The 18,293-nt window shown below is 42.6% G+C and overlaps 1 protein-coding gene across 1 annotated transcript; it reads left to right on the forward strand.

Annotated features, from left to right (window-relative positions):
• LOC308126966 (alpha-protein kinase 3-like) lies at positions 1–13,222 on the forward strand. Its single transcript, XM_080491682.1, has 14 exons — positions 1–78; positions 270–501; positions 2,516–2,637; positions 2,903–3,020; positions 3,264–4,506; positions 5,812–8,272; positions 8,982–9,129; positions 9,226–9,353; positions 9,449–9,484; positions 9,565–9,839; positions 10,044–10,132; positions 10,253–10,470; positions 11,008–11,056; positions 11,172–13,222. The coding sequence occupies exons 2-14, from the start codon at positions 374–376 to the stop codon at positions 11,476–11,478; spliced, it is 5,322 nt and encodes a 1,773-aa protein (XP_080347808.1). The 5' UTR covers positions 1–78; positions 270–373; the 3' UTR covers positions 11,479–13,222.
• Positions 13,223–18,293: the final 5,071 nt, after the last annotated feature.

Consider the following 18,293-nt stretch of genomic DNA (forward strand, 5'->3'; position numbering starts at 1 on the left):
ATGTTTGATTGGAAATTGCAGCGCTCCAAGTCAGTGCTGTGGGGCATCTGTCAAAGGAGGGAATGAACGTCCTGGATGGTGAGTTAACTCCGACTCGAGAAAGTATTTTAAAAGTACTATTGTTGAGGTACATACTGAGCGGTTTTATTACATCTAGACAGAGCATCCATTCACAATTCTTCATATTGTATCGTTAAAATGAGTGTTGTTGTTGTTGTTGTTTCCTCCTCTGGTGACAAAATGTAATTTCTCTCTTTTTCATCACTCAGCTCAGTTTTCATTTTTGTCAAGCGAGTCCATCAGAGAGTGACGACAAGACTTCTGCTTTATTTTCCTTGGAGAACTTTTCAACAAATCCTTTTTCTGGGGGAAGATGGATTCAAGAAGGACGGCATCGCGCTCCTCTCTAGGCAATGGAAGAACCATCAATGGGACTAATGGCAATGGGAATAACCGGCCCGGCAGCTGCAGCTACCTCTCCAACGTGAGGCCAGAAACCAGGTGCGGTTCCTCCCTCTGACTTTCTGTTGGACGTCCTTGTGCAGCAACTCAAAAAACATTTTCTTGACCTGTTCTGAATGTGTGTCACCGGCATGTTTCTTTGTTTGTTGCCAAGGTCACCAGAGTTTAAAGTTACTCTACCATAAAAAGTCTTTAAAATACACTTCCCATTCTACACCGAGAATAAACTAATACATGAAGAAAAGAAACAAAAGAGCATTAACTCTCATTTACACTCATTTCCAACCCCCAGTTTCCTAAATCGATTATCAAAGTCGATCACAAATAAACTGGAATTTGCAGCCATCAAACTGATTGTGTTTCACGACCTGCCGTCATCTTCGGAAACCTGCTGAAAGGGTTTCTGGGATATCAAATATGTCATCGCGGCAGCAAAAATGTCAACATTTGACCGATTCAGCCCCAAAAAAGCCAGACTTTGGCAAAAAAAACAAAAAACAGTCTTCAAGCCAGGAGAATAGTCTGAAATGTGAAACTGATCGTGGATCTTGCTTCAGGATCTTCAGGAATATCCGTGATGCTGAGACATCAACAAACCCGGGGATGTACCGCAAAATGTAAATGATGGAAATACGGAAGGAATTTCCTTCAGAAAGGTTTTGACAATTTATTAGAGATTTATATAAACTAAAGCTGGGATCTAAATATTAAATTTTTTCCGGTGTGGATTCTGGTAGAGGGACTTTAAATAAACTACTGATTAGGAGGAGAATCTCAGTTATGCATCATGGCCATTTCATACTGAGCCTGAACGACAGCTTCGGCATGGAAAGATTCGTGGAACAAGTGGTGTTGTCCTTCAGCTCCGGAGATGTGTGTAGAGATAGAGGGATCTTATTGAGTTCACCGGAACTGACTTCCTTAAAGTTAATAGCACAGAGGGAAATCGATCAGCAGTGAGTTTCCCATTGTTGTCAAGAGGAATCTGTAGTTCAGCGTAGTTGTGTTGTTGTTTGTTAGTGTTTAACAGGACAACAGCTCCCGGCTAATATGGATTACAACCAAACATCCAAGAGATGCATATTGTTCCAAGCGTAAATAAAGCCAATCATTATCTGCATAGACCATTAAACAAAATAATTGACACCAAATTTAATTTCTTTCAATTTATGTATAAATTACAGATATTTTTAAATCATTAACTTTGGGTTGGCTTTTAATTCTATAAGCATGAGAAGCACCATCAAGTCTATCTGCAATAGGTCATAAATAATGTGAACAATATTTAAGAAATGTGACTGTTTTTAGCTCTGGTGTCCTGATGCGTTTGCTTAATCATTAGTAAAAGTCAAGGAAGCGTAACAGAATCATTAAATTGTGCGCTGACCCAACATTAAAATGGACGTCAACACCAGACATGGATCAGCTACGCATACAGTGTACATCATGCTCTTATAGTCTGCGTGGAAAAGTTCACATTTAATATCCCACCCCGTGAGAGGCTCCCTATGCACATGCTATAGTGGTTCAATATTCTTGAGCCATTATGCATTTAATTTCTGTAATTAATGTCATACGAACAATGAGACCTTTCAAAGGAAGAGTGCTTGCTCACTTCAAAATGAACGATTATGAAAAAAATACTACATTTTGTCTTTGAAAGTGGGCTGTGAGACAGGAACGTGTGATCTTCTTTTTTTGTTGCCACGAACTGGACTCAAACTCCAATATTATCATTTGTTTTTATGAAGCAGTGGCTGATATTACACACATTATGGCAGTTTTTTTGTTCAAGACAATATTCTACTCATACGTCATGAACTCTCATCATGAGCAGTCATGAATCTTGAAGCTTTATATTAGTTTTCATCTCCAATATTTGGTCTGTAATTAAAAACATCACTGCTCCTGGTAAATTGTTTTTGTTCTTAAGTCTGAAAATGACTACATAGTTAAATTTGTACAGTATTTTAGTCTGAAAACTACTAAATAATCAGGTCGGTGTGGTGTAATTGGACATTGTGGCTGACCAGGTGAGCCTTGTTTTCCACAGGAGCACGCTCTGCAGTGTGATTGCTCAATTAACTGAAGAGACGCAACCCACGTTCGAAACTACCCTGAAGTCAAAAGCTGTGTCGGAAAATTCCTCCGTGAAGTTCTCCTGTGTGGTGACAGGTAAACACTGCATCACAGGCGATGCCTGGAGAGAGACTTTGTGAGGATTTTGTTAAGATAATTCTGGCGCATCAACAATTTACAATACAAAAAGTTATTTATTTTTTTTAACATAATTTCATTCAAACAGTGAAATATCCACATGTCTTGTATTTATTAAACGGAAAGTAAAACATCTCAAGACTTTTTCATTTGTAGCATTTAGAGAAAAAAAAGTTCATCTGATAAATATTGGAATATTTAACAACCTTCCTTCTCTTTCTAGGACACCCAGCCCCTCAAGTAACATGGTACAAAGATGACATGCAGTTGGACAGATACTGTGGATTACCTAAATATGAAATATTCCGCAACGGACAAAATCATTCCCTGCATATTTACAAGTAGGTACATATGGAATCACTTTTACAAGGTTTTTGACTGCATTAGTTTTAAACATACAAAATATCCACGAGTAAACTGTTTAGAAACTGTTTGGTAATGTCTTTAATATATATCGGGCTGGGAAAAAAAATGTCTTTTAAAAAGAGTCTGGCTGTCTCACAGAATAACTTCCGTGATCAGTTGTGCCTTGTGTTTTGTTTTCGGTTGGACAGTCGCTTGATTGACTGTTGTCTACTCTGCAGTTGCACTGTGGAGGATGCTGCTATATACCAGGCCTCAGCCATCAACTGTAAAGGGATCGTGTCTTGCTCGGGGGTTCTGGAGGTGGGCGACATGAACGAGTTCAAAATCCACCAGCGTTACTTTGCCAAGCTCAAACAGAAGGCCGAACACAAACGCAAGGAGGCGGAGGGGAAAGAGAACCAGGAGCCGCTGCGAACAATCAGCCCAGACCGCACCCAGAGGAAACGCCGCTCCACAACGGAGGCCTTCCTCAGCACGCCAAGCTCCCTGGAGGACGAGGGCAGCGAGGAGATCGGTCAGGATTCAGCCGTAGAAACTGAGACCAGATTGCAGGAGGTAGAGGAAGTCCGGCAGGAGCCCGTCCCAGTCACTAACGGAGTCGCGTCTACTTTGACTAATGGACAGGCCATCGATGATAGTGCCGGCGAGAGTGCAACACATGACTCCACTCAAAAGATTCCCACCATACACCAAGCCAAAAGTTCATTTGTCAAGAAGAAGATTAAGATTTCTAGCAACGCAAAGTTTGCAAGGGGGGATACGAGTAAAGAGAGGGTGTCTACTGACAGAAGGAGCAAAGATGAAGCTTCAGCCTCAGTAGCGTCGCCCTGCACGGAGACTGCAAAGCCTCAATGGAGTCCGGAAGAAGCCATGGAAGTACAGAACATTGTTTATTCCACAGTTGTGAATTCAGCCTCAAAAGACACGACAAAAGAACAACAGAAGCCCTCAACACAGGAGAAAACATTTTCTCGAAGGTCTTTAAAGGGTGAGAGTACAAGTCCTGGAGCGACTGTGTCTTTAAAGAAAGAACACAGACTTTCTGCCTCAGTGTCTCCAGCTGCTGTTACGTCTACAAGACATGCCGTATCAGGAGCTGAAGACAAACAGGCCGCCACACCTGAGAAGAAGGCTGGACGTAAAGAGGCAAAAGATAGTTTTGAAATGAGAGGCCCCATTCCCAGCATCACCTCCAAACAACCACAGTCGGGGGGCTCATCCCCACTGGTCAGCACAGCAAAGAAGCATATTCGTGCACAAGAGCAGGTCACGGTCATGGATGTGGATGTGAAGTTAAAAGCCTCCTCCGGTGGATCTGCAGCACACAGAGACAGTGAGTCAGTGGACAAATCACATGACAGCAGGGCCGCTTTGCCTCAGCGTTCAAACACACCGTCTGCAAAGCAAACGACCCCCCACCAAAAAAAGGCGTCTGTCTCTAGGCCAGCACCGCCAGGCGAGGTGAGTGAACCTTCCCACATGAGCTCATGGGTGCTTTGTGCTGCCAAGACAGGCCTCATCAGTAACACAAGCACGCTGGAGCTATTTATAGCCGTTTACAAGCATGCCCCACTGGGTGACAAGAATTAAATGACGCACATGTTGACAGTTGCAACAGGTATATAGACGTAGTGCATTTGATATCGTAAGGTTGAAGGTCTCAAGATGAAATCGGGAACTCGACTTGGTATTAATATGACATGAGCTAAGCAGACTACCTTGTTGGTTTGAGGGTTTGGGAACTCCGCTTACAGTCCTTTATATACCGCAGTGTTAGAACAGACGATCGATACCGATACAACTTTCTCCACTTCCTCGTCTAAAGAGAACGCTTAAATCTCATCCCAAAACATCTCCTGTTGATTTATTAGCTATGTAGAAAGAAAGAAAAATCTACATTTTGTTCCAATAGTAGGAAAGCATTGTTACTGTGATTCTGACAACACCCGCAATTCAACTGTCAGTCTTTCTACACTGGTTATGCAATTCCCACAGGCCAGGGCTCCATAGTTAAACACTGACCGCACTAAGAGCCAAGACGGAAACACTGCATGGCTTGAGCACCACTTAAAATAATTTGCATTCCTTTCTGGCTGCCCATACATGTAAAATAGCAAGCTTCCTTCCCGATAGGCTTCCCTGCGCGGGGCTTTGTGGAGGAACGGGAAGAAATGAACATTAATACGTTTTAATGACGTGTGATTCCAAAAGAAGGGTATTTCAAAATGAGCTCCGTGGTTCTATTTTGACGCTCATCATAAGATTCAAAGAATGACACTTGAACTATATTGTGATATATAATATCTCATTCATGATGCAATGACATGTGACATAGAGAGGTGTGGTAGTTTAAAAAGGGGTTGAGCTCAACCACAGACTTTGAGGGGAAGTAACACTGGTCAGACATACTTGTATGAGAGTTGTGGTGCAAAATATTTCATTATACAAAATACTTGCTTTTATATTGGTGTGCCATTTTAACACATCATTTGAGTAATTCAGGGCTACCAAACCTACTTGCTGAATTTTCCATAAGATTTCTCCTCAATTTACTCACAGTAATGAAATATAAAAACCCAATTGATGATGCATCTCGTAAGCTTTATCATTTGTGGTCATCCGAATTTCCATTTCTTCTCTCTGCTTGTTGCTGGTTACGCTGTTGCTGTTTTTCAAATTGCCCGTGTTTATGCATGTCCAGCATAGCTAGGGATAAGGGAATAAGTATTTACAGCATGGAAACCTCTGCTTCTGTTATGTCCCAAGGTTGCGCAGGCCCATGCAAAGATGAGCAGGAATGATGCACCTGTCAGCCTTGAGATACCAACCGACCGGCGCATGATCGGCTCCAGAGAACTACAAGAGACCCCAACAGAGAAGAAAATCCACAGACGTGACATCAACACCTCCTCCGTGCACAGCAGCCTTCAAGATACCAGTGATGAGATGAAAGTGGACACGTTGGTTAAATCCAGGGAATCAAAAGAAAGCCACTCAGGCCTTCTGACACGGCTACCAAAGCCAGCCCTTCAGACTCCGACTGGTGGTGCTGGAAACACCCAGGAGTGTGAAATTTTGCCCACAGTCCTGCAAAGCCAAGTGGATACAGCTATAAAATCTGACAAAGGGCCAGAAATACATGATAGTGAGAAGGTAGAAGCTAAGGGGGGAGTTGAATTATTTGTTCAAGCTGACAGCGTGGCTCCAAATGAAAAAGTAATTGAGATGGAGGTGGAGGTGGAGCCTGTCAAAGTTCATGTGGTTGAACCCATAAGAGCGAAGAGGACCAAAGCCGAGGCTGATGGGGAGGGTGGTTTACTCCGCGTGGATGAGAGAAGCAAGAAAGAAACAGACAAGAATGAACCTAAACCCCAGGTGGTGGAGAAAACCAATCCACAGATTGAGACCCCGAAGTCAGGTACAGCTGAAACGCCTCCGCTCCAACCAAAACCTGCAGGAAGCACCAAGTCCCTGGATCCCGTCAACGACTTTCAGGAAGTTCAAAAACCTGCAACGAAAGTTATTTCTGTCGCTGAATTGTTGAGATCACAAATAAAAGCACTTGAGTCCTCACTGTTGAATTCAGAGTCCATCAAACCAGCAAACTGTAACCTGGAACCGGATTCTTCTGCCACAGCCGCTGAGCCAAGTCAGGATGTGAGAGACGCCGAGAGAAAAAGCAAGTTTGAAGTGAAAAAGCCAAGAACAGGCAGGAAAACTGAGAAAGGCATTGCTGATCCACCTCTCACAACCATAAAGGCAACACTTATGGACGTTTATAATCAGTTAAATAAAAGTGATCAAGATCAAAATGAAATTCCATCACGTGTTCAAGCTTTGCAAGAACCTCTGGTGGTCCCACCGATCGCTGTGGTCGACTCAGGCCTCACTGCGAGCACAACAGAATCATATAGACACGCCAGAAAATACAATGATGACGTCATGGATATTGGCCAAGAAACTGAAGCACCTTCGATTCTTCCTAAAGGCTCTTCGGTCAAACAAAGCTCACCTCTGTTGTTATCGAAGAAAGACGAACTGAACATATTTCAAAATAATTCAAATCAACCTGAAACCGTCAGTCACAAATCTGCATCTCCCGTCACGGCGACACAAACAAAGGCTGATGTTCAGGAGTCAGGTGTTTCAGGTCCCCCTGAAGAACAGCTCATTCGAGGCAAAGGTATTGAATTGATACAAAATATTACAGAAGGACAAAAACTCAACAGCAAACCTGAAAAGATGTTTACAGAAATTAATCTGACATCACATTCTGATCAGAACAAAATGGAAGAACGTCCTCTTGTCTCAGGTTTTGTGCAGAATGCTCTGGTGTCTCCCACTGAAAGTGACTTCAGTGCTGGAAAACAAGAGAATAATCATGTCGTTCAGCTGGACAAGGAACAAGTAAAGTCAGACTCATTAACAAACCCAACTCCAGAGCCCAGTCCGTTGTTAAAGAGAAGAAACTGTGTTTCCCCGATTCCCTCTGCTACTCCTCAAGAGCTGGCCTCAGGGGCACGACGGAAAATCTTAGCACCCAAGGTCAAACCTGAGGAGCTCCCAGAGGCCGCAAACCAAGATGATAACCAAACACTGAGAAAAGAAGCATCGCCACAGAGCAGCAAGCTCTCCACAAGCCCTGTGACCTCTGCTGTGACCCCTGCTGCGACCTCTGCTGTGACCTCTGCTGTGACCTCTGCTATGACCTCTGCTGTGACCTCTGCTATGACCTCTGCTATGACCTCTGCTGTGACCCCTGCTGCGACCTCTGCTGTGACCCCTGCTGCGACCTCTGCTGTGACCTCTGCTATGACCCCTGCTGTGACCCCTGCTGTGACCTCTGCTGAGACCTCTGCTATGACCCCTGATGTGACCTCTGCTGTGACCTCTGCTGTGACCCCAGCTGTGACCTCTGATGTGACCCCTGCTGTGACCCCTGCTGTGACCTCTGATATGACCCCTGCTATGACCCCTGCTATGACCCCTGATGTGACCTCTGCTGTGACCCCTGCTGTGACCCCTGCTGCGTCTCCAAGCCTGTCCCGGCGGTCACCTCTACTTCAGCCTGCTGCTGGAGAGCAAAGCTCTCGTGTTGAGAGACGCTCTCCTTTCGTGAGCAGAAGGAAGACGGCGCCTGAAACTCAGCCTCCGAGTCCCTCGCAGCCTGATGAGGTTCAGACGGAGCAGAAACCTGCAGAAAAAGACAAACACAACCCATTCAAAGGTAACGAATGCCAGTAAACGATGCTTCCAGCTGCTCTCCTTCAGTCTCTATGAAATGCAAAACAAATGTTTTCCTGCTGAAGTACCCCCTCTGCTGGTAGTTTCTGCTATTCTAATGAGCTGAAAGAAATAATTCACAACCTTCATACCAATATAAGTCAAACCAAACCAAGATCCTGAGAGTGGAAACTGACCAACAGGAAATCAGAGTATTTCACATGAGGGTTCTTTAACGTCACTCCAGAGAGCTGAAATGCAGTCGTACACAGTGGATGAGCTTCACATTAGCAGTGCTGTTGGGGGAAAGTGTTCAGGTGTTCCGTATATTGAGCTTTCGGGCTGAAGTAATCACACTGATTGCTGATTACTGTTTTTGGTTACAACAGCAATTTTTGCCATCTCATTTCAGAATCGTGACAGTAGAGTCAGCGGGAAATGGATTCTGAAACATTTACACCAGCAGTGGAGACAACTTTTTCCTCAAGCTCCCAAAATATTAAATGCATACCAATGAGTCTGAATGTTAGTACTTGTAACGATGTTTCTTATGTAGATATATAGATCCATATAAACGGTATCGTCTCCAGACAATTAAGAAAAAACTGTTTGCTTGTTGTTTTTTTCAAACACAACCGGAAATATCCAGGTAACTTTACAGATGATAAAACGTCAGGCCTCATGCTGCCTCTGTTGTCTCTCTTTCTCTTCAGCTCCTCAGGTTATCCGTAAGATCCGCGGTGAAAACTTTGCCGATTCCTCCGGACATTTGAAACTGTGGTGCCAGTTCTTCAATGTTCTGAGTGACTCCACTATCACATGGTACAAAAATGAGGAGGAGCTTGCTCGGATGACAAGATCGTAAGGCCTCAGAGTAACCCTACGGATGTGCTCTGTTCCAACAAGTTAAATATTTGGAAAGATTTCACGACATGAAACTATGTTTTTGTTTTTCAGTGCAGGGGATGAGACTCCGGTGAATCTTGCGATTGTTCAGGCGTCATGCAAAGACTCCGGTGTTTACGGATGCTCCATCACAAATGAATATGGGACGGATTCCACTGACATCCTGCTCAGTACAGACAGTATGTCCCATCTTCAATAGTTTAGAATACATTGGTGCTTTGTTTTGTTTGACCATAACTTGGTATTCTCTGCCTTTTTCCCTGCTCTCTTGCAGTACTAGCTGGAATGTCTTTGCGCGAGGACCTTGGCGGTAAGAAGTGTTTTCAGTGTTTGGACTGTGGTTCTGTCTTTGCTTCCCTCATTACACTTCTTGTGTTCTTGTGTATTCAGTTGGAGAGGAAATCGAAATGATGCCCCTGATATTCAGCAAGGGCGTGGCTGATTCCGGCGCGTGGGGCAACAACTTTTTCGGCCGTATCATGATGAGGGAGTCTCATATTGGAGACGGCTGCTCTCACAAAGTCTGGAGAGCGAATGTCATCTATGGTCTGGAGCCTGTGTTCGAGTCGGGTAACACCTGCATCATTAAGGTTCGCAATCCCATCGCCTATGGAGGCAAACAGGAAAGCTTCCTTGTAGAGAAGAACTTGGACACAGTGAAGCAGGTACATGAGACTGGTTTGATTTTGTAACGTATTCATTTACGTAAAAACATGTCACACAATTACAGAACCGCTGCAGCATTAAAATGAGCAAGATTTCATTCCCGCCGCCCCCGGATCACTGCAACACTAATCAAATTAAGATTGAAATAAATGATGTAGGCTGCTGTGATCTTTACTGGATCTTCTCGGATGATTTGCATACAGGAGTGTAAAATCCAGAACTTGGCCCGGGAATATTGCAAAATCTTCTCAGCAGAGGCGCGAGTCCTGGAAAACTTTGGGTCTTGTCTCGAGTGAGTAGAATCAGTTTATTCTCCATCAAAAGTTCCCAACTGTTTGACTTTCATCTTCAGATCAAAGACTGCTCAGCAGCTCTGCGACTCATTATGACGGCGGGAATCATCTTTACACAGGGTTATTCCGGTCTACATGATGTATCGACCAGCAAACACCGTCCCGTACGCCACGGTGGAGACCGACCTGACGGGAGTGTATCAGAAATACTCGGCCCTGGATCACACAGGCAGGATAGACATGAGGTCTGGTTCCGATGTGGAGCAGAAGTGCAGCGCCCTGCAGCACTGGATCTTTCAGTGGACCAATGGCAACCTGCTCTTCACTCGGCTGGAGGGTAGGCCGACAGTCACATTCAACAGACCCGTGTTACATGAAGCCAGCTTCCTCTAGTCAGATAAAGATAGATAGATATAGCTTTATTGTCATTTAATACATACTCCAGTAGGCGCATACAAGGACCACATTATTCTGCACAAGGCTCAAACTAGGCTTTTTAAAGTGTAAAAAAAAAGAAAGAACAGTAAAAGTATAAAAACACAAAGTAAAAGGTATAAAAAACACATATTTAAAGCAGTGGTGAAGTGCCAACGATGCATACGATGATAGTTATTGCACTGGATTTATAATTAATGCACTGTATGACTGCATCATCCTCAAGAGTAGCGTTAGAGGTCAATCCACAGCACAACATTCACACATGAGATCAGTTTCAGATTGAAAAGGCAGTTAGCACAACATAAGACCAGTTGGAACATCTGTTGCTCTAAAGGTTGAAGTTAATGTTGAAGCAAATTAAAGAGCATGTTTGCTGCATCTGAATAAAAAAACCTGGACAGTGGAGTGATTACACTCAACCGTGTTGTCTTTTCAGGTGTTGACACCAAGATCACCAATGTGGGGATTTCAGTCAAATCAACAGGGTGAGTGTTTTTCAATTGTTTGCTGTAAATGAAACGGCAGGAATCTTGTTTTACGGATCATTTCCTTTTCACTAACGGTGACAGCAACATTTGATTTTGTTGTATTTTGCTGCAGGCACCAGGGCCTATCTGTTGAGGGGAATCCCAGAGTTTTTGAGAATTTCATCTCACAACACAAATGCAACTACTTCTGTGGTCTGCTCGGCCTGAGGTCACTGAAGGTCATGGACTCCTTGATGACGCCGTCCAAGCCAAAGGGCTCCAGGAGCCCCTTACTCCAACGCAAGTTGGGAACGGGCTCCTCCAGCCCTCAGACAGGCAGGAGAGCTGCAGGCAGCCCCAGGCTGCCCAGGAAGGCTGAGCAAGACGGCAATAAGACGGCCGCCAAACAAAATGCCGCTGACGCTCCCAAAGAGGTTTAAGCTCTGTAGAAAGAATCACCCAACGAGGACTGAGAGATCAAAATGAATATTCACAAAACATCAAAAGTACAGAACCCCACAGAGAATGTGCAAAAAGATTTATCAATGAGAAGTTTCATCTATTTAATGATTGTTTGTTTTCACAGCCACCATTCCTTTCCATGAAGCCACTGAGTGTGGAGTGATGCCCTTTTAGGCTGTGGGGTGTCTCTGTTCCTGCGTACGTTTGTGTTTCTGAACTTGCTATGTCACGAGAAGAGTAGTTTATTCTGGGTCTGTAACCACGGTTCAGGGGGTGTAGAAGCTTATCTCAGGTCAGTTTATCTTTACTGCAGTCATGTGGGGCATTTGGGACTGGAGTGGCATTATATGATGTCTAATGTATGCACAATCTTTTACGTTATTCTTTTGTAGTGACTCTCTCTTGGACAAGGACAACCTTGATATGCAGGACGCCCTGTGATCGTGCGGCACGTTTTAAAGGCCGGGAGGAATCAGTCGTGGGTCTTTTTTCTTTGTTTTACGGGCCGTAACAAGCCAAATGTAGTTTCACAGAACACTGTTGTACAGTGGCTGATGGTGCTGTGCTTTTATATTGTACCCCGACATGTTTACTGCTATCAAACTTTGCACTGCATTTTTAGAAAACTGCACATTTTAATGCAACTGGCTGTACAATAAAAGATATCAGGACATCTCAGTTGTTTGGAGACGTCGTCGCAGTGCATGACATGTGCTGTTTAAATTCTGAATGTCAGCCCTGATAGACATTTGCATATTGTGGAGAGGGCTGAGTAATAAAGCCTTCCCACTCAGTTTATCTGGTATCACATATATCTCAGTGACGCCTCCTATCTGAAAGTACTTCGGCAAATTTTACGCACACCCTCATCATCGGGACAAGCAGCTGTCGTGGCAGCAGTTGTCAGATTTCTGGGGAAAAAAGTAATCATCAAATCATTATGACTGTTTCTATGCAATATGATGAATACGTCACTAGTGACACACCCTTTAAAACTTGATTGTATTTTATAGCACAAAATGAGCTGCGACTGGGTAATTCTACTTTTTCCCCCTGTCACATACGAGAAGGGGAATGACCTTCATACCCTTTTCAAGTTTGAAAAACGGGTAATGTTATACTCCATTCACTCTTATTCTATCAAGATTCCCTGAAACAAATGACAACAAATGTCCCTCCCTCTGATGTCTTCAATCTCTTCACAGAAAAGTCGATGCAAACCTGGCAACAAGGTTATGACGATTCTGTGCTTTAAATCCATACAATCAAACGCTGCATGCCAACGGACACTCTCACTCAGAGTCCCTCACAGATATTAGAGAGTGTGTGTTTACAGCATGAAAGGCTAACTTCATCATGATAATCATATGTGATTCCCAGTCATTAGTGAGTCATCTCTTATGCAAGCGAGGGCTTCACACACACAAGTGTGAACGGTGCGGGAAAAGCTGAATACACACACGCACAAGCACACACGCACACACACACGCGCACACACGCGCACACGCACACACGCACACACACACACAAAAGTTCCTTTCACATCTGATGTTGTCCAGAAGCATGAGAAGGGTTCGAGGGTGAGACAACAGGCTGTGGTGTGAAGTAGATTGTGATTGTATGGCCATACTTCTTGCACGCTCAGTTTCTAACAGGCAGAAAACTCCTTTGTAATAAAATCCTATTAAATTAAATGTCTTCCAACAATATGGATGAAGTCAGTACGAGACGTCCGAGCATCTGATTTGTGTTCACGCTTTTATCTTGTTTTTTGTATATAAAAGAGTAATGTGACACTCCTTTACAGAAGAGTCATTAAATATGTGTAATTTTAACCCTTAGATTGAAAATAAGTGCTATTTCTAGACTTTTAATGATTTCAAATCAGTATAAAGATGCAATTGATTACATGACAAATATACAATGAAATCTCATTTTAACTGACCAACATATTTTTAAAACTATTTCTAAATAAGAAATGCCGTAAATGAGAGTTATAATAATGTATTATTGAGCACTACCGTCCTACAATCACAAGTGTTATTAAGAAAACATGTCTTATTTGACAGAATATTCCATGTAAGGTGTTGGCATTCAAGCACAGTAGTTTATTTCAAAACAAATGTTATGTTATCAATATAAAATATAAAATATTTGTAAGGCAAATAAATAAGCTGGCATCGTCCTCAATCTGATTTGTCAGTTTAAAGAAAATATAGAGCGATGAATAGATGCAATGATTTTAAAAGTGGCTTTTTGCATTTTTATTGTCTTTTGTTGTAAATTTCGAGTTTTCTGCGACTTTGTGCTCCCGATAACCCGATCCCGGCAGGATACGATCTCGTCACAAAACCAACAGTTTGAGAGTTTAGCTTTGGAAGGGAAGTGAAATAATCTGAAATCTGTTCGTGTTCACTTTGATGGGCCCTCTGTGACAGTGTTTTTGTCTGGCGAATTAAAGCTGCCGTGGCGGAACAACGTCAGAAAAATGAGACGGGCCTTAAACCAGCTGTTTCCCACACGACATTACAGGAAGAATTATAAGAGAAGTAGGGAAATTACAGCGGAAAGATGCATTGGCACAGCTCCTCATGCTGCGCTGATCAGCTCTGACGGAATTGAATGAGAAGAATTGGATCACTTGGAGTGATCTCAGCATTAACACCCATGATAACGCGCAGCAAATGAGTGAATTGTTAGTCATCCAACTGCAGGAATTTTGCGTGTACATTTGAGGCGAAGTAGTTCCTGTTTCATTTAATAAGACATAACGTTGAGTTAATGTGAAGATCTTGCACTCGGCCGCCGGGTCTTTAGCCCTTTAAACACATGTGCGTCGTTCGTTCTCACATTTTATCTCATTACATGGCAACATGTACAATGGTGCTCCACACAAAAGATCTTATTTGCATTTCATCTTGACAGTTTTATCAGAAAACACCGACAACAGCAAAAGGAGGAACCCTTTTTTTTTTTCGTTTTTCTTTATTCTGAGTTCATGTTAGGTTGTATTCAATTATCTTTAAGCACGATGACGGCCGCTGTTTGTAAAAGCTGATTAAATCAATCAGAAAAGAAGGAAAATAGAAGCTACAAGGTTTGCTATCAACGGAGCACTTTCGCACTCGGCTGGCAGTGATTCAGACCTCACACTGTCGTATTGGAGTGACCTCAATTACCATTGGCGGGCCAAGGTGTTTGTGACCATTTAGGCAGATTATATGAAAAAGATCACACGTTGGTAAATGCCACAGACTAGCTGGCATTTGAAAAAAGTTTTATCTCCACTCCTCCAAAAGTCACACGCTTCCACCGGCCCCTAAGCCGTCGCTATGGTTGACTGTCAGCGTGGAGTCAATCTGTCATATCACGGTGACTATAATATAATGACATCCAGATTCATATCTTAGAGACATATCCCCCCCCCCCCCCCCCCCCCCCCCACCACCACCACCCCCCCCCTCTCATGGGAAAACTTTAAAGCTGCATTAAAATCAAGTTGATGTCGCCTCGACAGTGTACAGTGCAGATCCAACAGAAGCGATGATGCCATAAAAATCTACAACTCTGAGCGATGACGTGACGTCTTAAGACAGGATTTTATTTTGAAATTGTAGTGAGATTAAAAACCAAGTAGTTCCAAACAGCTTCAGCGCAATGCCAGCGGTGGGATTGTGCTTCGTAAAGAAAGTGGTGCGCCATCCCATGACTACAACCCTCTGGCTCTCAGGCGAACGAGGGAGAAGAAGCACGACATCCTGCGCACCACAAACAACTGAACAACTGTGAAACGATCACAGAACAGTCCGATCAGCCGTCACAAACCGCCTGCGGAATACGGCTCTGCATATCTACGCTCTGTTTTGTTGATTGGCACTTAAATGAAAATATAAGTTCCGGTATCCTAATCGGACTTACATGTTTGGTCTTTAAGTAGGAAATGAGAAGCTGCCAAACAGACGCTGACGAGGAGCAGAAGAAAAGATTTTAGACTTTAATGTAAAGGTGAAAGAGAGAAAATATTATTAGACGTATGAACAACTTGTCTCTGCAGAAGGTTTGTTTTATTTTGTTTTTTTTCATCCATTATCTCCTCGTCTTAGTTTTTACAGCTGCCAGCACGGCCACGGTTCTGCCTCGGCACTCACGTCACACTAATTTCTCTCAGCAGCAGGACGCTGCCGCTACAACTAGATCTGATAGAGTCGCAAAGGAGACCTGCCTGTGAACCAAATGCCACTCCAAGGTAGTCACTAAGTGCTGAGGAAAGCAGAACATTATGGCCCTAATGACAAGCCTGGTCTTTTCTCGTGGGGTGGCATTTATGGAGAGATAAAACAAGATGTTGAACATCGAGCACACTCTCACTGTTCTGAATGAATGTCAGGCCAACCAAAGCAACAATCTCCAATTTACTATTGTGTATTATTTCAGCAGCATCTACCTTTCATATTGTGCAAGTGAATTCTTCCGCATGGTCACCCCCCCCCCCCCCATCACGATCTATATTTCATTATTCACTCTCGCGAGCGGTAGTCAATCCAAGCTGACACGTGGTAAAAGGCAGAAGACACCATGGACACTCGTCCGTGAGCAGAGCTTACAGTTTTGAGATTTAAAGAAGAAAACATGACATAATTCACATTGTGAGGAATTTGACATCCTTGCAGCAGACGAGACGCTCCTGCCACAGTTATAATGTTTTAGACATTTCAAGATATGTTGGGCAGCTGGTCAGAATACCACAATAAAAATACACAACGTCCACTGTATTACATTCAAAGCAACAAACAGCATTTATGACAAAAATATCTAGTAAACATGGACGCAGCTCACCAGCAGGTTTTCTGACAATATTCAGTTGAAGATGCAGGTTTTAGTAAAAACTAAAGGCAAACGACGAACTCTTAACCCTTTGATGATGTTGATTATAATTTATTTAATACATGTACATAATAACAAATTGATATATTTAAATATGTATGTACATAAACCATCACAGTTCATGAATGTACCCATATCCCTTCAGTGTACATATACTCAAACTCATACAGACATTAACCATTGCTGAAAGTCAGTGCAGCACATTAAATCTCTGCTCTGGCTGCCTAATGTCAATGGATTGGCTTCATCTTACTACATGTCTATAAAGCTTTAAAGGATCTCGGGCCTAAATTCATCTCAGGAATCCAGGAAGAGGTTTACTAAGTGTTTCAGAGTAAGAAGCAAACACAAAGAAACACCTTTTGTCTGAATGGTCCTAGAAATAAATATGCCTTGCCTTTATCCAACCACACCAGTGAGTCGGACCCTTCTTTCTGGGCTGCTCAGCCGTTACAAGGTGAGAAGCAGAGACGGCTTTTGGACTGTGGGAGGAAACTCATGCACGCACAGGGAGAAGATGCAAACTCCACAGAGAAAGACTCCTTTTGTCCTGCAGTTGTCTCACGAGTGCAAATCAAATGCAGCTCAAATGTGAGCACTGAAATTACAATTACCGTACTCATTCTTTGGTGGTTTTCCAACATTTGCAAAGTTCCAAGGTTTGAAGTTTAGTAAACTGGACATTGATGGCAGCATGTTGATTGAATAAAAACATCTTAATGAGGTACATTAATGTGTTCTGGGGTTTTCTCACCTGCCTGAGCCTACTTGCCTGCAGTAATCTGTGTGAGCCTGGTGGAAACAGAGCTATAGTGCAGACTGTGTCGACCACAGACATACTGTATATAAACTCTAGACCGCGTGGTCAAAGCTACTGGCCGGCGCCGCCATGGCAAATAGGCGCCGGTAGTGGCAAAAAGCCACTCGCCAGCACCGTTACAAGAGAGAACGTAAATCACAACTAAACTGAATCTTTACAACCATCTTGATTCTGTTAATTCGTCAAAAATGAGCCATAAGCTCAGGTAAAGGTGTGAAGTGCATTTAGGATTCGCACCAAGGAACAACATGGTACTTTACAAATAAACACATTTATTACCTTTATGACAATCGAAGGAGCTGAAATACATTTATGAAACAAGGAAAATCTCTCATAACAACACATGTTTATTTAAACAATTCTTTTTATCTAATTCATAGTTATCTATATAAAATAATAATTAAACTTGAGTATTAACAGAACCCATTCATCTTTTTTATATGCTATGTTTATAATAGATTGCTATTATATTGTGTCAGTCTTTGAAATTGCTAAACATTATATTAGATCCAAAAACAAGTCATTGATGTGTAATGTACTTTCATTGTTATTCATGCAAAAGATAATTTGCAAACATTATATGACCTACATATTCATGGAAAAAGTTAAAAAAAATTTAACAAAATGCACACAGGTGTACAAATATTAGTTTCACAACACAGAGGCTTCTCAATAACCTCAAACAACCGCAAGACAAATGGCCTTTGTGTTAAGGTTGCTCATCAAATTAGATCAGTTCAGGGTAACTAATAATTTATTTTAATATTAATGCATCAACAAAGAAACACAAATAAGTTACAGTTTATTTATTTTGCAAATGATATGACACCAGCTTCAAAATGCTTAATTATAAAACCCTAAAATGAACAAATGCTATACAGGAAAGTTTTACTGATTATTTCTATGTACTTACTCATGAAATGTGACGGATGAACCTTTGAAAAGCGATTTGTTCAACTTCACCGTCTTGTCCTGCTCTGTATTGTTGTTTTGCCACGACCGGAAGTCAGCGCTCACTGACCCCCTCAAACATCCGGTCTAGAGTTTATATAAATGTCTTTACATCTATATACATTTATATACATATCT

This window comes from Lipophrys pholis (assembly GCF_963383615.2).
Source record: "Lipophrys pholis genome assembly, chromosome: 2".
NCBI classification, from domain to species: domain Eukaryota; kingdom Metazoa; phylum Chordata; class Actinopteri; order Blenniiformes; family Blenniidae; genus Lipophrys; species Lipophrys pholis.

Bases quoted from the DNA above. Each gene is read 5' to 3' on its own strand.
- LOC308126966 (XM_080491682.1), top strand. From the start codon at position 374: ATGGATTCAAGAAGGACGGCATCGCGCTCCTCTCTAGGCAATGGAAGA. The intron at 502-2,515 runs GTGCGGTTCCTC...TGTTTTCCACAG, and splicing joins AACGTGAGGCCAGAAACCAG to GAGCACGCTCTGCAGTGTGA. The intron at 8,273-8,981 runs GTAACGAATGCC...CTTTCTCTTCAG, and splicing joins CAAACACAACCCATTCAAAG to CTCCTCAGGTTATCCGTAAG.